This window comes from Lampetra fluviatilis, chromosome 1, assembly GCF_964198595.1.
Source record: "Lampetra fluviatilis chromosome 1, kcLamFluv1.1, whole genome shotgun sequence".
NCBI classification, from domain to species: domain Eukaryota; kingdom Metazoa; phylum Chordata; class Hyperoartia; order Petromyzontiformes; family Petromyzontidae; genus Lampetra; species Lampetra fluviatilis.
This window is the reverse complement of record NC_136275.1, coordinates 36,951,044-36,979,042: the sequence shown is the minus strand read 5'-3', so window position 1 is coordinate 36,979,042 and position 27,999 is coordinate 36,951,044. Positions and strand designations below refer to the sequence as shown.

General features: G+C 50.7%; 1 protein-coding gene across 6 annotated transcripts in view; it reads right to left on the bottom strand.

Moving 5' to 3' along the window:
- Nucleotides 1-2,793: 2,793 nt before the first annotated feature.
- The window catches only part of LOC144935147 (protein sidekick-2-like), a 477,776-nt gene continuing 452,570 nt past the window's right edge, over nt 2,794-27,999 (bottom strand). For all 6 annotated transcript variants that reach the window (XM_078861598.1, XM_078861616.1, XM_078861625.1 and 3 more), the window contains exons 44-45: nt 24,560-24,692; nt 2,794-8,456 (exon numbers count right to left, since the gene is read on the bottom strand). In XM_078861598.1, the coding sequence (XP_078717724.1) occupies nt 8,067-8,456; nt 24,560-24,692 (523 nt within the window). In that variant the 3' untranslated portion in view covers nt 2,794-8,066. The remainder of the gene's footprint in view (nt 8,457-24,559; nt 24,693-27,999) is intronic.

The window sequence follows — 27,999 nt, the reverse complement described above, 5'->3', positions numbered from 1 at the left end:
TAGGGGCAAGTGCTGTTAGCGAGCACCTATGAAGGTGCCGGAACGGCGCACGAGCGGGTGGGTGGCCAGCACCACGCCCGGCCGCATTTGTCTTCCTAGTGGCAATTTTATTTTTTTTACACATCGCATTAGGTACTCAATTGAGGCTGAGTCGACCTAGGGCAGGCCCAGGGACTGGTTCAGATAGCCGGGTTTTGTAGCACAGAGCGCTAACTGCTAGACCCCCTCCCCACACGTATCTACAGTAATTGGCACATACCTAATTAAAGTATGTATGTGGCCAGTCATTTATAAATCCACTGCTGGATGAATGGTTTCTCCAATGCCCGTGCAGATCGTGGGGGGTTAGTTGACTGCTTCACCTCGCTGGAACTGGCCAGTGTGGGTTGGTGAAGGCGGGGAGCATAGATGTACAGCACAACGGCGGTTCAGAATATAGCCAGCCCGGCAGCCTAGAACGCCTGTTATGCGTGGTGGTCGACCAACCATGGCTGGGAAAGCGTCCCCTCTTTCAGCAAAGTGGAAATTCCACGTTCCCGTGACGGTGGACCATTTGGTCAGCTTCGACATCCACTGTTGACTTCCGATAACGTGTTGCTCATTCTCGCGACATCGGATGAATGAGTCCATCGTGCGTCCCCCCCAGATTTTAATTTGACGGCATTGTTGATTTGGCCAGTTAAAAAAAACCCAGCGAAGCCTCAACTGAGAAAAAGCATCAGGGAGGGCCCTCCTGCATTGGGATGTTGTGAATCGAATTCAGGTCTCACCGGGTTTCTCCCGCTTCACCCATACATACAAAGACAAATATCCTCTCCGTATAGCCTTAATAGACTGTTGGGGCAAGTGCGAGCACCCATGAAGTCCGCAACGATACACAAGGGGGTGGGTGGCTAGCACCACGCCTGACCGCATTTGGCTCACCAGTGGGGATGTTTACACACCGCACCAGGTACTCATTTGAGGCTGAGTCGACCTATGGGAGGCCAGGACCGGTTCAGATAATCGTCACTGGTGTTCGCAGTGAGCAGGAATGGAAACGCTGGTGGCCGGGTTCGTAGCGTAGCGCGCTAACCGCTGCACCACCGCTCCCCCCACATACATGCAACAACAGCAACCGCCATTCGCAGCTAAGGGGCAGTGACGGAACCACGGCCCTTGTGCCAGGCTAGGTGCACTTAGAGGCCACGTGAAGTGGCCGAAGGCCCGCTGGCAAAGAGGTCACGGGACAGACCCAGGTGCCGTGGGTTGACAGAGATGACTGACTGGCAGATGCACCGTACATACGAAGACACATACCCACAGATGACTATTCTATAAACAATGTGTGTGGGGGGAGGGGTGATTGATTCAAGGACCTGTGGCCAGATACCATTCATCCGCTATGGGGAAGCAGACCAGCTCTGCTTGCACTTTGCATGCAGGGGGTATCGGGCGCTGCGCATGGTTTGATATCTCCCGCTGAATAGTTTCCGTGGTTGCTGCTTAACCGACGTCGGTGAGGCGTGACAGCAGCCACAAGCCACAGCGTTCAGGTATACCGGATGTGGTGTGTAGGGTGAGGGTATTTTCCACCCGGGTAGTAGATTGCGGTAGGTGGGCACGTGATCAGAAGCGGTAGCCACAAGGGGATAGCGAGTAGGTAGGTATACTGAATGTGGTGCCCCGGGTGAAGATATATATTTTTTTCTCAGGATCGCCAAACCATGACACAGACACGGCTGAAAATCATGAGCGTCTCGGCAAATTGTGTTTTTCAGCTCTATCAATCGGATATCTCAGCGAGCTTCTTGAGAATTACATCTCCCGCGGAGATGGAGCGATGCCATTGGATCGTGTGCAGGTGTAAGGTGGCCTTGTTAGATCGCTACGGGGAGTGGTAGTGCAGTGGTCAAAGGCGGCAGGGCCCGGTGCTGGCCAGCCACCCCTTCGTGTGCCGTGCCAGCCTTCATATAGGTGCTCGCTAACAGCACTTTCTCCTACAGTCTGCTAAGGCTATACGGGGGATCTTCACCTTTGTTATATCGCAGTGGGCAGCGGTAGTGCAGTGGTTAGTGCGCTGTGCTTGGAACCCGGCGACCAGAGTTCAGTTCCCGCTCACGACCTACACCAGTCATGATTATCCGAATCAGTTGTGGGCCTCTCCTAATTAAACTCAGCCTCAAATGAGTACCTGATGTGATGTGTAAACATCGCTAATAGGGAGACAAAGGCGGACGGGCATGGTGCTGGCCACCCCCCCCCCCCCCCCCATTTGTGCCGTGCCGGCCATCATAGGTGCTCGCAAACAGCACTTGCCCCAACAGTCTGTTAAGGCTATACGGGGGGTCTTTGTCTGTTATATTGCACGCCCGTAATAGATTGCGACATCTGGGGAAGGCCATCATCTAGCAGCGGATCGGTCATTGCTGACGATGATGGATACGATCTCTGCTGCAATTTGTGACTTACAAAGCTGATGTGCCCAAGCCCGTTGTTAATGAGTATAAGGCCTGATCATCACCATCATCATAATCAACCATGATTAATCCTCACCAGGCCTCACCAAGCCGTCACCACCTTCTCTCACGACGCTGCGATGTAATCCACCGAGCAACTGCCCATGAGCTGATTTCATCACTCCGTCTCCTCGGTGGACGTACTGGCGTGCGTGTTCCCTCCTCCGGCTACAACTCCGTCCTTAATCTGGACCCAATGTCCATCATCCCTTCTAGCGACGTCTCCTATCTTCAAAACAAAACCCAAAAGACAATATAGAGACGCACGTAGATGCAATTAAAAATCACCCACACGTTTATTTATAAATAGAAAACCATCTTAATCATACATAACATGACCTGACCTCTGACCTGACCTGACCCCCGATGTCAAAGGCAGCTCAAGGCCATAACCAAGGGTCAAAGGTCATGTGCCGAATCAGCAAATTTTCCACCCAAAGGTACACACGAATGTACATTGCATACTGTACATATTGATATTTTTTCGTAATTATTATTTACTTAGTTGTGGGGGTTTATTTTCAATCACTTTTCTCATTTTTTTGGTACGATTTAAAAGAAAACAAAAATTGCTAGCAATGTACAGATTCGCCACGCTGAAATTAAATGTTGGGTTAACTTCTTCATTGCGGAACATCTGCCCGATGTGTTTTTCAGGGTTGTGCTGCGCGTCGTTCGGCACGACGTCCGACGTTTCGCTCCCCGCGCTGCCGGAAGCTTCTTCAGGCAACGTCGGGTAGGCGAAGAAGCTGCGGGGGACGTGGCGCGAAACGTCGGACGTCGTGCTGAACGGCAGCACGCGGGAACAACCCGATGGAGCTCATTATTTGGAGAGCTATGCAGCACGACTCGCGAAAACCCTACGCAGTGGCTCATTGCGAATTCAGAGTGCGACCCGAGATGGCGCGCGGGTTGTTATCAGACACGCTCATACGCGGACGGAAACATCATAGGTTATACGCATTTTGTTGGGGGGGTGGGTGAAATGTTTACAAATAACTTATGCTTACATTACGTACGATTTTTTTTCGAAAAAAAAAAACCAGCCTTGAGTGTACAAATTCATGTTTCGAGAAATGCAATGCTTCTCTCACCGTGTTTGGCTGAGGAATTGAAAATAACCAAAATTGATTTACAGGTGAGGGTTTAAGGAGCGTACTCAAACTCTCCCATCCAGTGGCTGACGGTGGAGACCAGGGCCGGATTAACGCGGGGGATTCAGGGGGCTGCAGCTCCAGGAACTCGGGTTTTGAGCCCCTCTCTCCCTCCCCCCAAAATATATAAACAAGTAAAACAAGTTAAAGGTGCAGCTCTGCAATGTCTTGCTTCTGCCACTGTCAGATGTCTTGGAAGAGTGTGGGAGAATCTTGATTACGGTTGAAACTTAAACCTAGCATTCTGACGAACCCTATCGATAATTTTGCAATGAAATCCATATAATGCCTGCGTGTATTACCACGATTTAGGTTCCAAAGTAGTTACACAACAATTTAGAAATGCAAATAAAAGAAAACCTAACGAACCGATGTGAATGGCAATTGGGTGTTTGACATCGGGCATGGGTGGTGGCAAAGCCGTCGGCGGGGGGGAGGGGGGGAGGAAATGATTATACAAAGAAGTTCCCCCGAAGTAATAACAGCCCCTGGCCCCCATCAAACATAATCCATCATCGTCAAAGAGAGTCCACCGAGAGCAACAGCATACGGCCCAACTCTGGCGAAACTGAGCCGTGGCGAATCGACACGCTGTTTCTCGTCCACTGACAACGTGCGGCCACTCAGATATGCGAGGCGATGGCGCCGTCTGCACGGGGAAGCGACTGGAGAGCCCCAAGTCACTCCATCATGTACGCGCACAGCCCTTTTGCAATATCCACTGTTGGGCGAGGGCCTCCTCACGCCGTTGCGGGCTGTCGTGTTTATTTGGCCGTACTTTCACCACGCTGGAGGGGGCGAAGGCGGGCAACATGGGCACGGGAGCTTGGCAGTGCAGTGCAACAACGGTGCATTGCTGCACTGAAATCTGTTCCGTCCATCACGTGGCACCGCAGCCTGTGACACTTGTTGCTGAATTTTGTGCATGGCTCGATAATGCGCCAAATAGAAATAACGTATCCTGGCTGTCACCGAGACAAAGAGGAAGATATAGAGGTTTTGGTGACTGGATTTCTTTAGGAAATAGTTATTTTTGTCATTAATAAATATTTAGATTTTTTACTATTTCATTTTTGTCATTAATAGATATTTAGATTTTTTACTATTTTCATTAAAACCTCTTATTACCTGCAGTGGGTTGGGAGCGCTGGCCTAGGTAGCGGATCACGCGCTGCGCCATGAACCCGGCGCCAAAAGTTCGAGTCCCCATCACGGCTTACACCAGCGGCGGAGTGACATCCGAACCGGTTTTGATCCGCTCCCCGCACGCCCCTCCAAAACCCTTGCACCATCCCGGATTGACGAGCGTGGTCAAGTACGGTCAAAGGACCTCCATAACCGGCATGGCATTGGGGGAGGCTTTTTCGTCCAGCAGCGAACTGACATCAAGGCTCTAATGGGGGCTAGGGTGGCAGTGCCTGGCTGAAGTGAAGACGAATGGGAGTGAATGTCTCTCGCGTAATTCCCAGAGCCCCGCAAACCAAGGGAGGCGGGCTCTCCATAAGATTTAATAGAATTATCATTATTATTATCATTATATTCCCCCTCGCCCCCACCCGTTACAACATTTCTCTCCGTGATTCCAATTTCTCAAGGAAGGATGTAAATTGTCCTCTATTAAGATAAGTCGTGCTGATATTCCCACAATTACAATAACACTTGGACTCGTGCCGTTAATAGGCTATACGGACTTGAATGCGTGAGCAAGGTCGTGGCAAGTATTAAAAACCGGCGCGGTCTCAACGCTGTCTCACAGAGGAACGCGTGATGCGGCGGGGAAGCACTATTGAGAACACTCGCGCGGAAGAGGGGGGGGGGGAGAGACGTGGGGTGGGTGGAGGGGGGGTGCTCGCCGGCCTGAGCAAGCTCCGAGTAACTTGGTAAGGCGCCGGGAACTCGCGGCGACGACGCCGCCGCCGTCGAATAACGGCACAACGGACGCGACCGCGGCTGTGGTTAGAGATTATGCATGGGTTAGTGCGACAGGGTTCGGGGGGGGAGGGGGGTTCTGTACACGGGGGGTCGTGCGGCTCAGGACCGGTGGTGAATTGCTGCACTGCAATAACGCAGCCGTCGCGTAAAGGCGTCGCAATCGTTGCGCACGTGATGCTCAATCGTTGCGCAACGACATACAATCGTTGCATAACCCTTACCGATCATTGGGCGGCGATGCACAATCCTTGCACTGCACGATCATTTGTGCACCGATGCACAATCGTGGCACAATCTTTGCGCAATCATCGCTGCGATGATTGCGCGTCGATGCGCGAACCCCCTGCAACGCCTCTGCCGTCGAGCGATTTGCGCTCACGCAGCGACGGCTCGCTCCGCTTGGGATGGCTCGGCGTGCGGAGCGCGTCTCGGCAAAACTCGGCGTCACGTCGCGCAAAGTTGGTCAAATTCAGCCCCGGGATTCATCCGGCGTTCAAACTGCCACTCGCCCGATGGCCACCCACCACCGTCGGAAACTTTACTCGGCAAAATGCATTCGACACCGTCGAAACCTCCCCCGCCCCGCCGCAGAGGTGTTCCGCGCAAGGAGTGCGAGTTCACACGTAAACCTTGCTTGCATTTTCTTTTTAAAATAAGAACGCCCGGCCAAGCGATTCCATTGTCTCGTTTTTTTTATTCTACTTGTGTTATTGCGAAACGCCATAAATAAAGTATGTATTTAAATCTTCTGAAGGAAGCGAAAAAACGTGCGGTTGCATAAATAATGCTGTGCACACAAGAGCGCCGTAAGCAAAAAATGCGCTCATCGCAGTAATAATAATAACAAAGCTGAAAAAGGTGAACAAATGTCACTCGGCATCAGATCGCGTCGTTTAAAAAAATCCGCGGTGGCGGCGGCACTGCGCAGATTTCCACGCAAACGTGGCCGCGACTTTTATCACGCTGGACCCCTACGCGGTGGGCTACCCGTTCACGCACGTGTCATTACTCGGATATTATAGATTATTACCAACCTCGTGTCCCTTAAGCGTAATAAACGTGGAGTGGCCCTCGTGACGGGCCGAAGGGTCTGAACGACGGCGGGGGGCGGGTGTGAATGGCAAGGCCCACGTTAATGACGTAAGCCGAGCGGGTGATTATATCGAGTGCCTGTGTGTGGAGACGCTGCGGTGTCCGCCTCCGAACGAACATAATTGCACGACACAAGAAAATTAATCCGCAAGTATAGGTAATCTTGAAGCGTCGTGTTGCCGGATGACTGAGCCCCAGGAAACATCTGTAGAATACTGAGCACGTGTGAGCGTGTTTGTGTACGTGTGTGCACTATATATAGGTATCTTAAATTGACACGTTCTTTTTTTTCTTATCGTTCCATCAACTGACACGCGTTGAGCTCCTCCTGGTAATCCATACCGGGATTTGTGAAATCGCAGGTGATGTTATTGTTGATTTCTGCTTCCAAGTGGGAGAATTTCGGATCTTTCCGACAGAGTTAATCGAGAAAGTTGACGACTGGATGAATGCAGTCTGCGAGATTGAAATCCCAGCGATGTACTTCATTTGATTGTCATGGTCTCCACTATGGTCATTTAAACGCAATACATTTTGTGAACCGTTCGCTCATCCAATTGTCTCTGTTCTTTGTGGAAGGTGCATTTGTACAAAATGCATTTTGTTTTAAACCACCGTGGAAATAATCGTTGTAATGCTTTCTACTTTCATGCTCTTCACGAATGAGAATTCACGAACAAAAAATAAACGGTGGAATTTAGGATCGCAATCGGATTGTGAAGCTTCGCAGTTATTCCAGAAAGCCGACGCGATTAACGGAGAGAAATTATGTAACCTTCGTAATAACCGTCATTATGGTTATTAGGAAAAAGTAAAGAAAACACTGGCAATGAAATGTAATATTTTTCCACGAACAAAAATGTATAATCGCAGTTTGATCACAGCAAGAGAAAACAAGAAATGAACCCGTTAAGTGAGGTGGGACATGACCAGCAGAGAATCAGCAGAGGGGACCAGCGCAGAAGGGTAATTCAAGTCCTGAAGCCTGGAGTACAGTGGCACGACCTGGGGTGTCAGAAGTCGGATCCACGTGGTTAGCAACTCCTTGTGGTGGGATAGCTCCATGTAGTTGTGAGGTGGTTTGTGGCTGGGACTTTGATGTGATCTACAGCTCCATGTGGTTGGGAGCTCCATGTGGTTGGGACTTTGATGTGATCGACAACTCCATGTGGTTGAGAGCTCCTTGTGGTTGGGAACTGCTTGTGGTTGGGACCTCCACGTGGTTGGGAGCTCCACGTGGTTGGGAACTCCACGTGGTTGAGATCCATGTAATTGAGAGCTCCGCCCGTGGCTGAACCTTCTCTGCACTCGCACAGCCACCCGATTCCCGTCCCCGCAATCCCCGCCGCGAGTCCCAGCGTCGCCCGGCCGCGGCTCGCTCCGGCGTCGCTCAGACGAAGGAGGAGAACCCCGCGAGGGCCGGCCGGTACCCGGGGCCCTGCAGGCCGCCGAACTCGGGCTCGGTGAGTGGGTACGGCGCGCGGGCCGTGTGGTTGGCGCCCTCGGCCTCCCCGCGCTCGGCGCGCGTCACGTCCTTCTGCTGCCGCCGCCAAGAGTTGTAGTACGTGGGGTCGCTCATGTAGTGGTTCACGAACGAGTGCTGGGGTGCGGCGCCCACGGCCGCCCCGGCCGCGGCCACCGCCGATGACGACGTCGGCGTGGCCGGCGCGGCCGAGGTGCCCTTGGACGTCGTGGTGGTGGCCGTGCCGCCGACGGACGGCGGGGAGTCGCGGTCGGTCTCGTGCTCGTCCGAGTCAGCCTCCTCCTCCTCCACCTCGCTCTGCGGACGCACGGACAGAGGGGGGTGGGGGGTGAGTGGCGGTGCAGAGCAGTTGGGATGGGCCACGGTGCTCAGAATTAAATGCCCTCCCCCCATACCCCCTGTCAAAGACCTCCCCCACCACCATCCCCTCATTGAAGGCCGGCGCCTGGGCCTCTTTTGGTGCACGGACCTCTCTGGCGCGTGGGCCCTGGTGTAGCGGCACCACCTGTACATTCAATAGCAATGCCACTGGAGTTGGGCTGGTGTTGGTTAGGGAGTTAGCGTGAGGATCAGTCGTAGCAGGTTCAGGGGCCTCAACGTGTATCAAGGGGAGCCTCCAGTGATGGACCACTATTAATGCCCCGGCACCCTCTCCCCACCAGATGTTAAGAGAGATGGTTGGGCGGGGGGGGGGTCCTGTCTGTCTCGTATATGGATCCTTGCAATGATCCAAAATGTGAGGACCCCCTCACAGCCCAAACATCTTAGGTGGGGGGGCCCTAAAGAGCACGTTGCAACGAGGTCCCTTGACCCCTAAAACCAGAGGTGGCTAGGGACTCGGGGACCTCTCTGGCTGATTGCATGAACAAACGTGAAGTGATTTTCTTCCAGGCTTAACTTAAATTGCTGTAAAAAAGACAAACTGAGTGTGAGTTTCCATTTAGGAGTGGGGAAAGGGGAAGGCAGGGACGGGGCGGTGCAGGGGTGTTCTGTGCAACCGGCCCACGAAATTCACAACGATAATGAAGATGGTCATCAGCGATGATTGCGTTCGTGATGTGCGATGAGCGACGCTTGGCGAGTGACGGAGCGAATGTGTCTCGCCGTGACGTGGCCGCATTCATCTGCCCGTCGGGCGCTCCAGCCGGCTTCAGGGTAGGGGAAAATTAAAAACCCCGCAACATGTACGGCAAGTGAATTATAATCCACTCCGATCCAATTGATTATTATTTTCTTCTTTATGCGTCTACTTTATTTTTAATCAGCCCCACGGCGTTTGCAATTCCGTATTGATGAAAGTTTTTTTTTTTTTAACAAAATTTGTTTTACGGAAGCAATGTTAATAGCGCCGATGGTGAATCACGCCGTTAAGCACCAACGTCGCCGCATTCGCTCGTGTTTTTTTTGTAAACTTCCCCCTGTTTCACGAACCGTGATTATACCGTAAAAGTACAAAGCTAAAACAACAACAACAAGACTCCCAAATTAAATGTTTAGCGCGTTCAGTTCGCTGTTAATGGACGCGCGGGCTAATTGCAAGTCTCCGCATGACTTCACGTTAAACAAACACAGCTTTGCTCTTTTTCTCTCTCTTTCTCTCTCTCTCTCTCCAAATAAGAATTCATAACAGACCATGCGCCCGAGCAAAAACAACTCCCGAGCGAGCGTGAGCGTTCAGATAAACCACTCTTTAAGCCCTGATAGTTGAGCCCACTGAAAAGAATGAGTGGGGGGGGGGCTGGGAGACAGCCTTCACAACGAGAACGGCGGTGGGATTGAGGATAAACAAAGAAGGGAGCGGCGATGTTGTGGAGTAATGCTTTGTAACAAGTCCTCGGTGGCTCACGCAACCCACACGCCGAACCCCCCCCCCACTCCTTGCGGACATCCGCGTGCCGCTCCGATGTCAATTTAAGATTCGCGTCGCAGCGCGCCGCTGTCGGGGGCCGCGCACGGATAATTTTCTGTTTGCACTCAGTCACATATTCACTTTAATATGTTTTTTGTTCATGTTTTATTTTTTTGTTTGTTGCGGTTGCACCCGATTCAAGAGCTGAATGGCTCACAGGGCTGTACCTAATAAATGAACTTGAACTTGAAATGGTTCTCGGTTTGACTCGACGTTGGGAGGATTCACCCCGAAAGAGCCCCCGAGTAGCTTGATGAAGCCCAAACGCTGCTTGGTTTAAAGGTCGGAGTTATGGCGCCGATTGTACATACGACAAACAAGCCGTGGGGGAGAGGGGGGGGGTCGGGTCGCCTCCCCCCCTCCTTCTCCTCAAGCCAAGCACAGAGGATGAGGGCGGCAGTAAATATGCCACCACCGCCGCCACCACCACCACCCCGAGTATCGAGCAAGCGGCGGGCAGGTTAATTGCGCGGGGCGCACGCAACCAAACAACGCGGTTCGGTCCGGGTGTGTAACGACGCACGGATGCGTGAGATTCAGCACATCGTTTTGAAGAGCGATATGCACTGCAGTCGAATGCGCTGCACACGTGTTTGTGTTGTTTGACGCGCGTGGCTTCTTGTGATGCGTATATGACAGATTTGTAATTGGGTTACCTCTCACCTGCAGCTGCTAGAGGCTTGCTTACATTCACTACAACACGAAAACGTATATTCTTGAATTCAATCGCGAGTCTGAATCGCTATATTTCAATTGAATCACTGGGGAAGGGATGGGAGGAGGGGGTTTAGGGGTCACTGGGGGTGTGAATGATTACACCCCCAACCCCACCCCCCCCCGAATCAATACTGCTTGAAAGTATACACTGCATTCTTTTAAGCGCGTGTAAATTTACTGCTGTTGACTGGGGCAGGAGTGCACAGTTGGTTAGTGCACTATGCTATCAACCCGGTCACCTGAGTTCAATTCCCGGCCACAGCTCACATCAGTCGTTGGGGCGAGATCCGGTCACTGCTTACGCCCCCCACCGGGACCTCTTCACCAATGCTTCCCATCGTCACCGACCCACATTGAACAAAGTGGCGAAGCGTGGTCAAATAAACCCCTGTGATCGGAGGCCATCATTCAGCAGTGAATTGACAAGGGGTGCCGTAAAGGGTGAAACAATTATATATATATACCGTGTACACGTACTTTGTAATATACTCTGCATGTAAAACATGTACGGACACGTGTTCATGCAAACTTACACTTTTTTTTTTAATGTGTAATTCAACAAACTGGGTGGGGGTTTTTTCCCCCCCATAGTGCAATTTCAGGAGTGTCCAATAGCGTAACTGAATGATTAACAGTTATGCCGCAGCTTACATTAATTCAATTAGCCACACCTGACATCAGCACTCAACGAAATCCGGAGTGGCCACTCAACCTGATAAACAGCTGTTGGAGCTCAACACCTCTCAGTTTCTACATATCTCTGTCTCTCTCGCTGAAATATAGAAACCGAAGACATCGTCCTGCCGTATAGCCATGTAAACTATTGGGGGAAAAGTCTGAAAGCAAGCCCCTAATTAAGGCTGGTACGGGGCATCAGCGGGTGGCAGGGCCAACACCATGTCTGGTCAGTTCCCAAATGCCACTGTTATTGGACCATGACCTGGAATCGAATGAGTCGCTGGGGTTTACAATGCAGTGTACTAATCGCTGTGCCCCTGCTCACTATGTATATAAAACAAAGACAAAGGTCCCCTGTATATCCTTAACAGATTGGCGAGGCAAGTGCTGTTAGCGCCCGGTCTCCCGAGTGGCGAACTTTACACACTGCACTCGATACTCATTTGGGGCTGGGTCGACCTAAGGGAGGCCCAGAACAGCTTCAAATAATCGTCATTGGTGTTCGGAATCCAACTTGGGTCACCGGGTTCATAGCGCAGCGTGCTAACCACAACACCCCTCCACCCCACTATATACACACACACACGCGCAGGAAGATGAACACATGGATCAGATAACATACACAAGCTAGAGATATAGCGACTGTTAAGAAAGGTAAGTGTGCTGTCGCAGGGCATGTCGCCAGGAGGGAATGATGTCCGATGTTCAAGACCAATGACAGAGTGGCAGGCAAACACGCCCCGGTAGGAGGGAACACGCCTGAGAGAATGTCACCATCGAGCGAGATGGATCGTTGCATCGCGAAACCGTGAGAGATGCCTACGGCCTTCATCCAGCAGTGGGTAGATCAAGGCTGATGACGACGACGATGCAAACACACAAAGACAAAGATCCCCCGTTTTGCCTTAACAGACTGTTGGGGCAAGTGCTGTTAGCGAGCACCTATGAAGGCCGGCAGTGGTACACGAGGGGGTGGGTGGGTGGCCAACACCACCCCTGACCGCCTTTGTTCCCAAGTGGCGATGTTTACACACCGCACCAGGTACTCATTTGAGGCTGAGTCGACCCACCGGAGGCCCAGGACTGGTTCAGATAATTGTCACCGGTGTTGGCCGCGAGCAGGAATCGAACCCGGGTCGCCGGGTTCGTAGCGCAGCGCTAACCGCTACACTACCGCTCCCCCCACACACACACAGACACACACAAACACAGACACGCGCGCGTATGTATAGAGCCTGGCTATGTTTAATTGTTGGCCACTGTGTTCGTTCTGTCTGAATTTCAGCAAAGCACGCCGACGTCTCGATCGCGTCGCGCTCTCTCTAATTTCAAGTTGCATGGAGAGAGCTGCCACCTACTGTGAGGACCAGAAGCCACTTGAAGGGATTTCAGAGGTAGCTCTGTGTCATCAACTTCCGGTGAACCGATCTCGAACATAGAGGATGGAATTCAGTGCTCAATTACATCCAGAAGGTTTCAAAACACTCTTGAGGGAATTATATTGGTCACGCCACAACATCCATCTGAACTAATTTTACTTATTGTATTGTGTCGTCCAGATATTCTAGGAATATGAAGTTCAAATACGACAGGATTATTATGGACAAGCATAGCTTGTACTCACTCTGGTGGTGGTGGTGCCTAAAGCCGATAACCCCTATTCCCAAGCCAGTCTAGCGGTGTTCTGGAAAGTATCGAGTGAGAAATGAAGACCTGGTTTGCACTTTTGCACTGTGAGGAATCCGAATGGGATGCATTGTCTTGTGACACTGATAAAAAAAAATCAGGATAAAGTTGGGGAAATTTACAAAAATTTGTAAAGTAGTGTAGAGAGGGTTGAGAATGCATCCAAATCCCTCTCATGGGATCGCTCCATCACCATCCCAGAATCTTCACCCAGATCCGGAAGAATGCTGGCGGTGGAACAGCACGGACGTTTGGAATAAACACAGCATACGAGACCAAAACATTGCACCTTCTGGATTTGACATTCCTCCTCGAAGGCACCGGCGGAACGCTCAACCACATTGGAACCAACAACGAGCCGACATGCACGTCTCCCTCACCAATGGGAAATTAAAGACACGAGCCAAATTCTAGATTTGAAGCTTTCGTGACTGCAAGGATTCATATTCTTAGGTTTTTTCGGTTAAGTCACGTAGGTAAAAAATTAAAATTAATAAAAGTAAAATCAAAGTAAAATAAAAATCACGACGTTTCGGAGGCAACACAAGCCTCCGTCTTCAGGTGGAACCGTCACAGCACGATAGCTGTATCAAGTAAGAGAAATTCCAAGAAAACAGTCCTTGTATATAGACTGGTTGAGGGTGGGAGGAGCCAAGGTAGGCCCTGGATAACAGCGTGCTTCAGCTGCACCGAACCTCACAATAATAATATTATCCAGGGCCTACCTTGGCTCCTCCCACCCTCAAACAGAATATATACAAGGACTGTTTTCTTGGAATTTCTCTTACTTGATACAGCTATCGTGCTGTGACGGTTCCACCTGAAGACAGAGGCTTGTGTTGCCTCCGAAACGTCGTGATTTTTATTTTATTTTTATTTTACTTTTATTAATTTTAATTTAATTTTTTTACCTACGTGACTTTACCGAAAAAACCTAATAACACGAGCCAAAGTAATGCAACCCAAACTATGGACCAAACAGTAAACCCATAGAGACACATAGCGATACACAGAGACTCCTAGGATACTTAGAAACCCATAGAGATACATAGAGATCCATAGGGATACACAGAGACCCCATAGAGATACATAAGGGGCCGTCCATAAATGACGTCACGCGATTTTGGACGATTTTTGACCCCCTCCCTCCTCGTCACACGGCGTCACAAAAAGTCAGACCCCCCCCTCAAATATGACGTCACAAAACTATGCCCCCCTCCCCCCCCAAAAAAAATACATGCTTCAAATCGCTTTAAACTATTGTCATTGTAGTGCGTATTTAATGTGGCGCTGCACTCTGATGTTGTAGGAGAAAACATTTATTAAAAAGTCTATTTAATTGAGTATAACGTGTTGACTATATTTTTTAAAATTAAGCATTTTTATGTGACATCACATTTCTCACCCACCCCCCCTCGTCACACATCGTCATAAATCTCTGACCCCCCCCCCCCCTCTAGGTGCGTGACGTAATTTATGGACGGCCCCCAAGAGACCCCATAGAGATACATAAAGACCCCATAGAGATACACAGATACATCATAGAGACAAAATAGAGACCCCATAGATGCCCCATAGAGATACACAGATACCCCATAGAGACAAAATAGAGACCCCATAGAGACCCCACAGAGACCCCACTGAGACCCCACTGAGACGCAATGAAGACACGCCACAGCCGTGCGATTGTGTCCACGCAGCCCAAACTGTGCTCGGCAAATCCCCTTGCTGCGAGCTGCTGCCCTGCGGCCTCCCGCAGGGCACGGAGCTCGGCACTTCCTCTGCGCTAACGAGCGAGCCGCTGGGAGTCGTGGCGAAGCAAACAACCTCGGCCGGCGCCTGTAAATATTTACACACTGCGGAGGTTAGCGCAGCGGTTGTTAAGACCGAGGAAGGAAGTTTTGCGAGCGGCGGTGCGGGGCAGCGGCGGCGGCGGCCTCCGCATTGCAAAAATGACTTTGGCCGAAAAATAAATAAGAGGCGCGTTTGTAGTGGTGAGTTGTGGAGGGGCGCGGGGGGGAGCTGGTATGGATAACCTCACTCGGTGAGGATATCCAGCCATTTCTCACTCAGTGGCTGCGGTGTGCATTTGTTGTATCCGCAGCGAGTGCAACGGCGGAGCAGTTTTCGGGTGTGCAGGCGGTGCAACCGCACCCTCGTATCCACGATCTGGAGAGGCCTATCTGTCGCCACACCACCCATTTCACATCAGCCACGCGGCTAAGCGTGCGTAAGCGACGCCTCGAAACGTCTGTCGGAATTGACTGTTGCCCTCGCGCGCGCATCAACATTGTGCGGGTGGGGCTCGATTCGTTCCCGAAAATCTGAGGCCACTTCTCATTGGCGAAAAGTCCGCTCGCTCCGTGAAGACTCCAGCACGAGTGGGCACCTCCTAAACCCTGACGTTACCCCGGCGCAGAGCGCGCGGGACCTTGAAGTTGTCATCGAGCCCCGAGCTCTCTGCTCACGTATCTCGATTCTGCAGAATCTCACATCTCCGTCTCCACAACGTCGGCCACATCTGCCATTTCCTTATCGCGGCTTCCGCCGAGATCTCCATCCATGCCTTCATCATAACGCCGCACCCATAAACGAGACGACATCAGCACAATATTATTATTATCGTCACTCCACTGGCTCCCAATTCCATACTGGATCATGCCCTCTCATTTCAACTCTACTCCCTTCGGCACACTTCCCAAGACCTCTCCTGTCATCTCACTGGATAAATCAACGTGGTAATTTGCGTTGACTCAGAGAGTCACGGACCCACGTGTGGATATCCAAGGCTCACGCAGAGGTGCCCCCGGACCCGCGCAGAGACCAACAAACTCACATAGAGACCCGCGTGGACTTACAAATGCGACACATAGAGAGGATTGCGTAGAGACACAAAGCTTCCCTGCCTAGGTTCAGATCCAGGCTCAACGCCTTCTTACTCCGCTGCCTATGACCAACTCTCCCCACCGCCCCCACATACCGAAGTGATGTCAATCGCACCTTTGCTTTCAAATCGTAAACACCCCTCCCTCTCGTCCCCGCGACGCCGCGTGTCAACGCTCTTTTTGCGGCGTCTTAAGATGCGCTTGCATTTAGACGCCATATAAATCTAAAATTGTGTTTTATTGTATCCCCACAACAGTCCCGGTTTACCGGCAGACGAGATGCAATATCTGGATGTGCAAGCGCATGGTTTATTTCCCCTGCTATGCGCTGCCAGCTTGGCCTGTGCTCTTACCCATATTTTATTTACGTGACAGCTGATTGATATTAAGTGGATGTTCACCGCATCTGCATTGTGGGTGCTTTTTATATATATATCATGGTATTCATACACATTAACGTGGAGTATTTATTTTCTTTCCCCCCTGGTTCCCCTCCCCCCCACTTCCCCGTGCACCTGTCAGGGAGAGAGAAGAAATATTTACTTTTCACAAATTGTGAAACGTGTTTTGTGATGCGTCGCGTACGCACGCACACACACGCGCGTGCGTGCGTCTCTTATTGTGTCTGCCTGGCAGGGCACAGTCGCTGCCCTGCGGACGTAATGTCAGCACCGTGCGCGCAAGCTCTGTAACAAATATTTAATTAAATATTAAACATTCCCCACACACCGAGAGAATGAGACATCACAAATAGAGCACAATGTGAGATCACTTGGGCCGGGGTCAGGGGTCACATGAGCTGCCTTACATGCCATACACTGCGGCTAGCGCTCGTCGCTTACTATGTGGGTGTTGTGTGTGGAAGCAAGCGGGGAGCGGTAACGTGGTGGTCAACGCAAGCACTGAGCTACGAATACGGCGGCCCAAGTCTGATTCCTTCTCACAGACAACTTTGGTGGCGAATATCTGAACTGGTTCTGGGACTCCCCCGAGGTCGAATTAAATGACTGCCTGGTGCGGAGTGTAAACATCAGCATTGGGGAGACAAAGGTGGCCGGGCGTGGTGCTGGCCACACGACCTAATTGTGTACCGTTCCTCCCTTCACAGCCAAACGATTAGCAAAGTTTTCGACGTACGATGCGAAAGAAGTTCAACATACATACATACAAGGCTGTATGGGGAATCTCTTGCCTTTTTGTCGTGACAGCAAGTACTGACCAGGACCAAAAGCCTGCTTGGCTGGCTTCTGAAATCTGACGAGATCGGGTACATTCCGGGCCGATTTTGTCAGAGTCGATTACTTGCGTTAAAATAAAAGGTGAGAGGTTTTCTATTTTTAACGAGTGGCAGCGACAGAGGTGAGCGCATCGCACTACGAACCCGGGGACCTCAGTTCGATTCCCGGCTCCGGCTAACATTAGTGGCGATGGATCGAGAGATATCTGAACCGGTTTCTGGGCAAACCCCACCCCCCACCGACCATCCGCACCCCTCGCAACTTCACTAATCCACACTGACCAGCACTGGTGAAGTATGATCAATCCCCCCCCCACCCAAACCCCACCCCCCACCGACCGTCCGCACCCCTCGCAACTTCACTAATCCACACTGACCAGCACTGGTGAAGTATGATCAATCCCCCCCCACCCAAACCCCACCCCCTCCTTAATCGACCACGGATTTGAGGTCGACAGCGTCCATCCGGCAGTGGGTTGACAAAGGTGGCATCTCTCTCTGCTGTCGCGCGTCGCTATATATATATTTCTCTTCTTGGTTCTTTCGGTAAAGTCACGTAGAAGGGAAATAATAAAATTATATTATTATATTATTATATTATTTTATTTTATTATTATACTATTATATTATTTTATTATGTTTTATTTTTATTATTTTATTATTTCCCTTCTACGTGACTTTACCGAAAGAACCAAGAAGATGAATCCCTGCAGTCACGAAAGCTTTAAATCGATATATATTGTTTCGAACCCCCGTGCGACGAACCACAACGCGCACGCGGTTAAGGCGCCGCTGCCTTCTGCGTCGAGAGCTTTGCAACGATCGCGGTCGCGTTTCAGACGCTGGCAGGGGGAGGTGGGGGGGGTGTCTCCGCAGGCTCTCGGGCTCGCCGGTATTTGCCGAGTGGCAAAGCGAGCGCCGTGCGGTCTGGCTCCGGCCACACCCGCGCCAAGCATGCGCATTGTTCGTGCGCACGCTGAACTTCTTTCGCGCCGTACGAGCCAAACGGAGGTGCGCGGGGTGGGTGGTGGGGGAAGGACAACCAAAAATAAACGCGACGACAAGCAGTTGTAAAGAGATGAGTTTTCAATATCGACACTGTTTGTGTATATATATGGGGTGGGTAAAGCTGCAAACGCATGTAATTGCTTCCTCATGCCACCGCTGGCGGAAGGGACTTCACTTAAGAGCGAGGTCTACGCAAGAGTCCCTCTCAAGAAGGGTACTTTGGCCTTCTCTTCCACACTGGCCCAGACGTCTTGAAAGAGGCGGGAGGACCCCAAACTTTACCGCAGCGCACGCAACCTGCCCATCCACTAGAGTGCTTTTTATTGAGTAAAATTATTTTTTTATTTTACCAGGTAAGGCCCCACCGAGCTAGGTAGCTCTTTTTCAGAAGCGACCTGGCCACAAATGATCGCTCAACGGAGTGGCTTACCGCACGTTGATTCTAAATGTGGAGTGGAAAAACGCGAGGACCCTGAGAAAAGATCGAAAATGCGCAAGTACAGTGCCCGTGTCGGTTCACTCACTGTAGGTTGAAAGCTTCCCCCAGGTACCACGTGGGTCGTGGTGAATTATAGTCACATGCTACATGGTGCCGGTCAGTGTCGATGAGCGAAGGCGAGGAGTAAAGATGCATGGAAGACGCATGGAAGTACAGCACAACAATTGATTTCACCGCCCAGCTCTCTCCTGCCCAACCACGGCGCACCGCAGCCTACCATGAGCGGCGGCTGCGCATCCAAGCACTGACCAGCCTCAAACCCTGCTTAGCATCCGAGATCTGATAAGGCTGGGCGCATTCCGGGCAATTTGATCATGGGCCCTTTACAAACATATATATATAAACAACCCTCCTCCCCCCACCGTACATATATTAATGGCTCTGGAGTACTGCCAAACATTGCATTCTTTCATGTTTTGTTGACTAAAAAGCCAGGCAGTGGGGGAAAATAAATGAAAGAAAGCAATACCTCTCAGAAATTGCTTTTCTAGATGAAAGCGCCAAACAGCGCAAAGTAGGCGGTTTTAAGAATGTCAAACCGCACACCAACAGGTCTGGCTTCGTCTCTCTGGCCGCGAGCGCGGGAACGGAGCCGTTCGCGGCCAACCAACGAGTCGGCCGGCCTCTCTAATGAGGACGATATATTTAACGTTGAAGCTGCAGCACGTGGTGGTGGCGGGGGCGGGAGGCTGCGGGTGAGCACACGAGGCTGCGGGTGAGCACACGAGGCTGTGGGTGAGCACACGAGGCGGCGCAGGACGTGGTTCGTGGTCGCCCGCTCAGAACCGCTGGCAGGGCCCAAGGAACAAAACGCTGCGGGGGAAAAAAAAGAAAAGTCGCGGCTCCACTCCGCAGCGATAGCCGCCGTCGTTACGAAACATTATTTAAGGGCTGACGCACTGCGTCACCTACTTAAGGAGCATTACATCAACTTTGATATAAATAATAATAATATCCAGCGTAATAACCTCGATATCAATGTCTTTATTTGCTATGAAGCAGGGCCATTGCCCAAAACGTAGAGTTTGTGTTGATTTATTTTGACAGACAACTATAATAATACAGTATTAATATCCGGAAAATCCTCCCTCCCTCCCTGAGTCTCGAGACTATGTGTTTTTTTTTTAAAGGAGGGTCCTGCATTGGAATTAATTGTGTGTGGGAGAAGAAACAAAAAGGGCGGTGGGAGCAAACCGACACATTAACGGCGATTATAGCACGGAGTCGCAAAGGTGGACAACCAACTTGGCTGCTCTTTGGCCGGGCACCTCGGGAACCCAGCTCTACGTGATCCACCAACCCTTGCAGTCAAAGTCTCGGACCGCAGGTTTGAGGCCCCCACACCCCGGCTCAACACATCTCATGCACGGGTGGAGCGGTGGTGCAAGCGATTAGCGTGCGGTGCTACGAACCAGGCGATTTGAGGCACAAGCTGAGTTCGAATCTAATATCAGTGATGAGTAATAACTGAACCGGTTTTTGTTGCTGCCTGAGCCAACATCTTCAACAACCCGTACTGACTAGCTTGGTGAAGTATGGGCAAACTACCGTTCCATGTCCGTCATGGCGTGGTTAGGACTCCATCCGGTAGTGGAGTGACATGGGACCTAATAATTACTATTTTTATTCTTATACCTTTAAGCAGGGAATGGTCTAAATTTCCTATGACAGACGGTTAACACGCTCTGCCAGTTGCATACACGTACTCACGATTTCACATTGATATTATTGTTTCCAATAAATCCTGGTGACTTGTTAAGGGATGGCTCCGGGTCGCGACCTCTGCCCTCACTTAACATTTCAAGTTCAAAGTTCCAACATCAATGTTGTGATTACAGCCACTGCAGCTACCAGGTGTATGCCACCAACCCCCGTACGCCACCATGCAACCCAGAAAATCTTCCCTTTGTTGAGGCAGCTGCTGCCCTGGGAAATCTGTGAATATTTCTAGAACATTAAAAGTCCTGGATTTTTCTCAGCTGCGTAATAATAAACCGCTCAAGACGACGCATTCACATGTTGTTCTCCTCTCTTGCGGTATTGAGAGATCTTATTCTTCTTCTGATATGTCACGGTTAGTTTTACCTTGGAGGTGGCTAACCATAACCACCGCCAACCACTGCTGCGACTGCCACCACCATCACCACCGTGACCACCGCAACTACCTAACCCCTACCTCCCAATCATCAACTAGGTATTCGTAAGGAAGACACACACTGTGAGAGCTGGGATTTCCTGCTAGGTCATCGGGTCAAGGGGTCAACGGCACAGCAGAGGCTGCGAGGGATGGGAGCGGCCTTCCAAGTAAAGAGACCCTCAGGGTCCAGAAGGAATCTGGACGCTTCCTGTGTAAGCGTCCTGGCTCTACAATTAATCACGGCACTGCGAGGGGCCCTCTCTGGAAACATGCTGCGGCTGTTTTTTTTTGCGACCAAATGGATCTTTTGGCTGCAAGTGGCTTTGGAGACGTGCTGAGAGGACGTGGTGAAACGGGGGACACGTGGGGGGGGGGGGGGCTGCGCATGTTGTCGAGGCAGACGATGCGGTGGGAAGTCAAGGAATGTTCAGCTAAGTCTCCCTACTTTACTTGGGGTTGCCACTTCTTGATGTGCAAAAAAAAAGGAAAGCGGCGAGGCGTGTCATGTTGAGGGAAATATCTCACAATGCCAGAAGAAAGGCGGGAACTGCATGTGTAGGCATTGTTTCAAGTGCTGCGTTACTCTTTTCTTAATGTCCCGGGAAGCCTTAGAGATTTCTCAGGCAAGCAGCAGCTACCTCAAAAAAGAGGATCATCGTGGGAAAACTGGGAATGTTGACAACCCTAATTTTACAAGGCCCCAGGCCAAATTACTCGGAATGCTCCAGATATCATCAGCTCTCGGAAGCTAAACGGGGTTTGGCCTGCGGTGTGCTTGGACGGGTGACGACCACGGGTGACACATCACACAGGCTGTAAGTAAGAAACTAGATGAGCAGAACAATACGCCGCCTTGGTGTAAATATAAACGTACTTATTTACACGAGGAAAAAATATATGGATGCCACGGGTGATTATAGGCTGTGGCAGAGTGATGCCGTAGGCAGTCGACGAGCCATGCTGTAAATCCGTCTTTGTAATGTACCACACCCGTGCTTGCCGCTGAGACTAAACCCGCCCTGACCAGCCTGGCGAAGTGAAGTCGAACAACCGCCTCTCACCCCCGCCACGGGAAGTCCCTCATCCAGCAGTGGATTGGCAACGAAGAGCGTACAAGTACAGCACACTATGCTACAGTAGGCACATTAGCCCATTGAGAAACTGCCTCCGTCTCTCTCTCTCTCTCTTGCTCGCTCGCAACGGGGAGACCGTGCGGGAAAGGGGAGGAATGGAAGATACTTCTCTGTCTATCTTCCAACCCCCAGGACGGTTGCACACAACTCAGACTGGGCTCTGGAGGACCGGCGAAAGCCACTCCCAACAGGAACAAAGCTTGTTTACGATCAGAAGGAATGAGAAGACCCTCTTTAAGGAAGACCATGCTGAATGTTAAAACGCGTCAGAATGAGATGGCATGCTGCGTTTTGCTCGTTGAAAACATCTCGCAACTCCATATATGGGGCTACAAAGCACTTTTGGTTCCTTAGATTAAAAGGAAAATAAGTCAAACAAAAGTCAATTAATATTAAACAAAATTTGGTATGCGATTTTCCAACTGCAGGACAGATGGGAAATCTGGATAAGCCACAGAGCACTCGGTTTCAATCACCAATTTATGCGCGCCAAATGTTAGCAGTGCCTGTGTAACAAGCTGCACTGATCAAATTAAAACTACATTGGCACTTTCTTATTAGGGTTTAAAATTAATCACCACACGCACGCACACGCGCGCATATATGAACATATATATATATATAACATAAAATAACCAACACGCTGTCGTGGTGTAATGGTTAGCACATCGGACTAGCGCTTTAGATGACGCCAGTTCTATGCTATTGCCCGGCGTGGCAGTTCAAGAAATGGGGAAAGTGGCCTAAACTCCCACCCCCCCCTGACACCGCCTCTATCCACGCAGCAGGATAACAGAGTAAAGCAGTTGATTGGCAGGTTGCGTGAGGTTGCGTGAGGTTGGGTAAAGTGTGGGTAACTCTCCCACCTCTTCCGAGGCATCTGGTCAGGGTAGAAGAGGAGGCCAAAAACACAACTTTCTCGAGCTCCTTCGGGTCGAGGCCCTCCGTCAGCAGAGGCGTCAATCTTTCCAAAATTATATAAATATATCCATTCCATTTATACAAATTACACTATATTTAACAAACAAGTTACTTGATGAAAGGCATTGCTGTGGGTACTGAAAAAAAAAATATGTTTAATTTACTATTTAAAATACATACAGGGCAAAGTGCTTCACGAAAGTAGATCAGGCAGCCACAGTGGTTGATTGTAGCACACCTGTGACTCTTAATCGCTTTTTCTTTCAAATACTATTCGGCTCCCGTTGGGAAAAAAAGGGATGGTTTTCAATTTATGCAGAACAAACTTTCTGGTAAGCACACATTCATGGCAAACATGTGGATTGTTGTTGTTGTTGTTTTTGTGTGTTTTGCATTCAAATGAAAGTCGAACATTTCACGTAAAACGTGTCCGGGCTCTCGACCGCAGAGCGTTTTTTGTAAAGCGGCGCTGCCGCTCGCATACACAAAACAACGTGAATTTAATTCCCGAAACTATTTGGATGGTTCACAAGGGAATTTTAATTTGTTTGGGGAACACGTGATCATTGGTCGCGACTATATTTGGTCATAGACGCCACGCTGGACGGGCACAGACTGTTCGACCGCGATCGTTCAGGAAGCCACGAACCATGGTGAACCTGCCGAAATGGAAGCTCACAGTAATTAGCGACAACCTAGAGACGGTGACGATTAATTAAATAAAACAAATGTTATTTCCGTAATAACAATTACGAACGTTTCCATGTCAAGGGTAAAACTAAATTTAAGCAATACATTTTTAAAATGTAATTTATTAGTGATAATTCACGAAGACATTAACAATACTTGTGATAATAGACTAAAATGACCGATAATGGACAAGATTGTCCATATTAGATTGTCCATTAGACCGTTCATCGCTCTGTCTCAATTGAGGGCCCCTTAAGGCACGGGTTGTTCCGCACATGTCGTTAATGTAAGGAAGCAGAGCATGACGATGATGACCATGGCGGGAGCGCGGTTGGCATGCGCCCTGGTGCGAGGAATAAAATGGTGCCTCCCGACCAATTTCTCTCTCTCTGTGTAGCAGAGCCCATCTGGCCTGTGGGACACGGTGTAGTTGCACTGCCTGCACGCCTGATAGCACTGGCGACTAAACATGTCTTCTCCATTGTACAATCAAGCCACAATGGGGCCACGGGGAGGCGGCTCGGTACGGGTCGGGAAGGTGCCAGCTTGTTTTTCCACTGCAGAATCCGAGCCATGCTGCTGACGTCACATGTAGGGTACGAGTTGAGATGGATTAAATGGCGTGGCAATGATGTGTCCTACCAGCCTATTGATTGACGTCAAATGCCATGCATGTGTCATTCCCTCCGCCCCTGGCCCTGCTTGCCACTGAGTCAGATTCAGATACATTGCGAGGCCAATGAAGCAAGGTTTGCTTCTGGCTCAGCTTGGCAAATAGCCAGTGGAAGACCACCCCAACTCTGAGGTCGCCAGACTAGCATGGCTCGGATGTGCCAATGGAAAAGAGGCACAGGGAAACAACGGAAGGGCTTGTGAGTGCAGAGGTCCGGCGGACGGTACCGGAGACTCGGGGATCTCCGAGAGCTTCTCGTTGAGGCTGCCATTGGGCTCCGACTTGGTCACCTCGCCGTACTCGGAGGGCAGGTCTTCATCTGAGTAGCGAAGGCTGCCGGGGCTGGGCCGTGGAGGCGAGCTGCTTAATCACACGCACACACACACACGCACGCATATGAATACACACATGGCGCACATGTTCACGATTATCCACTGTGATCTGCTGGATTAGGGCCTCCACATGCCGCCACTCGCATTCTCTCGCGATGCGCGAATCCATCTCGCTTTCGGATTGTCTGCGACAGACGTAACCTTGAGCGCATCCCCCTCCTTCGGCTGCCACTCTGCCGTCTGTCTCGACCGCCGCCCATCGCCCCTAACAGTGACGCGTCCTGCCCAAGCATTGTATTCTGCCCCGTGCCCAGTTATTTTTCTCAACAGTCAATATGACGTCTTTAACTTGATGTCTGGAACCTGCGGATGATCTGTGATCCATGTTGTCCTCTTTCCTGTCCATCCACTTACAAGCGTGCACTTCTCCACACTCCTTTGTGCCCATCGTAGCGTTTGCTCTGTTCTCTTTGTCAATGTCCATGTTCAAAGCCGGCAATGTGCACTTTAGGCATATCAACACGTTGCTTTTCTGTTGGTCTTTGGCAGGTAATACACAGTGCTACGTGAACACACACTTTCTGGAAATATTATATATATTCAGCTTGTACTCAGGCAGCTATACGTGGAGTCGCACTTAAGCACAAACACAAAGATCCCCCAAATAGCCTTTAACAGACTGTTGGGGCAAGTGTTGCTCAAGAGGACCTATAGAGGCACACGAGGGGACGGGTGGCCAACACCCCCCCCGGCCGCCTTTTTCTCCCCAGTTGCAGATCTGTACACACCATGCCAGGTCATAATTTAAGGCTGAGTCGACCTAGGGGAGGTCAAGCACCTGTTCAAATATTCGTCACTGTTGTTGGCCACGAACGAGAACCGAACTCGAGTCGCTGGCGTGCAGTGCGCTCACCACTACACTACCGCCCGCCTCTGCACTCACGTACACACTCGCACACACGCACGTGTCTGAGCAACATACACGCGAGGCCTGAGCAACTCAAGGGGGTGGGGTTCGTCGCCGCACTGACGGTGCTTAACATGACAATCCCATTCCGCCGTGACTTTTTTTTTGTCTTGGCCGAAAATCAAACAATTACCGCTTTACTTATCCTCCCATAAATCCTGCGACGGCAAAACGTCCAAACGTGTCTCTTGCCATCCCCCACACGATTTTTCACTCACGCCGCTTGACAGTGGCATTCTTAGAACGCTGGTGAAGGAAAAACTTAAACAAAAAATGTAAGCGTGTCGATGAATCATAAAATTGCCATTTTGTGGTTGTTGTTGTTGTTGTATATTCGCCATCCGTCGCACCCGGCTGTAATGAGGTATCGTTGTTTGTTGCGCGTAAATGTTGAATTTAAACAATCACATGGCACTTGCAATGTTACATGTCTGGGTGCTGAACTTAATCGCTAAATTGAGCTGATTACAAAGCAAATAAAAGTCGTTAATGTATGCAGAAACACGATCACGGCATTTTCGCTAAGAGTAAACGGCCACAAAAAAATGATAAAACGGGCGTAAACACGATGGCGAATGAACACAACCTCCGCCAACAAACACTCGCATAAGCGGACAACGTCAGAAAGTAAAACAGTCTTCAGGTGAAGACACGTACAAAGACAAAGATCCCCCCTATAGCCTGTAGCAGACTGTTGGGGCAAGCACTGTTCGCGGGCGCCTATGACGGCCGACACGGCACACGAGGGGGCGGGTGGCCAGCACCACGCCTGGCCGCCTTTGCCTTCCGAGTAGTGACCTTTCCTACACACCGCAGCAGGTACTCATTTGAGGCTGAGTTGACCTTGGGACGGCTTGAGACCGGTTCAAATAATCGTCACTGGTGTTCGCCTTGAGCGGGAATCGAACTCGGGTCGACCGGTTCACAGTGCAGCGCACTCACCGCTCCACTAACCGCTAGAATGGATTGTTAACCGAACCTATTTAAAAGTTCATAGCTGAAATGTGCACCCCCTTTCGTCAATCCACTCCTGGATGAAGGTCTCCTCCCCATGCCGGGATAGGTCACGGGCGTCGCTTTGACCATACTTGACCACGATGGTCAGTGTGGGCTGGTGAAGGTTGGGTGGTGTTGGGGGAGGGGTTGGGGGCTCAAAACCGTTCAGATATCATTCGGCACTGTTTGCCACGGCTGGGAATCGAACTCGGCTCGCCATCCACTGCGCAACCGCTCCACTCCCAAGCCCATAATTACTTACACGTCACGTAACAAATATATAATACACCCACAGGAAGTCTGTTTCTCTACACAACATTCTTTTTCGTCTCTGAATAGTTTTGTCCTTCGGCCCATATGGCTTAGGGAACCAATGTCTTCCAACAGCAGCAGTTGTTTTTTGCAGTCAAGACTACGAAAGAGTTTGAATGACTGTCACACTGAAAAAAGTGCGGTTCGTTTCAGTGGTGGCTCCATAGTCGTCATGCAATCGTGTACGCTGACAGACTGCACGAGTAACATCAGCGGTGTGCAGACATCTGAACCCGGCCTCTGCCCTCACTGAAAGTGCGGTCAACAAAACCGGCACGGCTGACGCGGCACGGGAAGGGAGGGTCTTCATCCAGCAGTGGACTGACAAAGGGCGAAAAGATTACGAACCAAATTTATAACGATCGGAGAGCACGATGAGACGCAGGTCCCTTCCGGAGGGATGCCCCATGGAGAGCAGGGCTCACGTCGCTGCGATGTCACCAGGGTTTCATTTCAGCCCGGCCAGCTTAGCCAGTGTCGGCGCTCCAAAATAACGTTTCCTCACTGGGCACACCGCACCCGGTATACATCTTGCGACGGCTGTAACTACTCGGCACGTGCCACTTACTTAAATCGACCAGCGACCCGGAACATTTTCAGCGAGGACTTAATCCCTGAATACGACGGCGCCCCGGTAGCCACCGTGCACGTGTGTGTGAGAGAGAGCGGTGGTGTTGCGGTTAGCGCGTTGCACTGCGAATTCAGCGACCCCAGATCGATTCCCGCTCATGGCCAACACCAGTGACGATTATCTAAACCGGTTCTGGGCGTCCTCTAGGTCAACTGAGCATCAAATGGTCTACTTGGGACAGTGTGTAAAAACATGGCCACTGGGGAGACAAAGGCGGTCGGGCGTGGTCTTGGCCACCTTCGTGTTACCGTGCCGACCTTCATCGGTGCTCGCTAGCACAGCACTTTTCTCAACAGTCTGTTAAAGGCTATACGGGGGATCTTTGTCTAAGAGAGAGAGACAAAATAGATATCTTTTTTTCTCTCCGAACGTTCAGCGCAAACGTCTCCGCTTGCTCTGACAAAGCTGAGCGCTGTTCGCCACCACCCC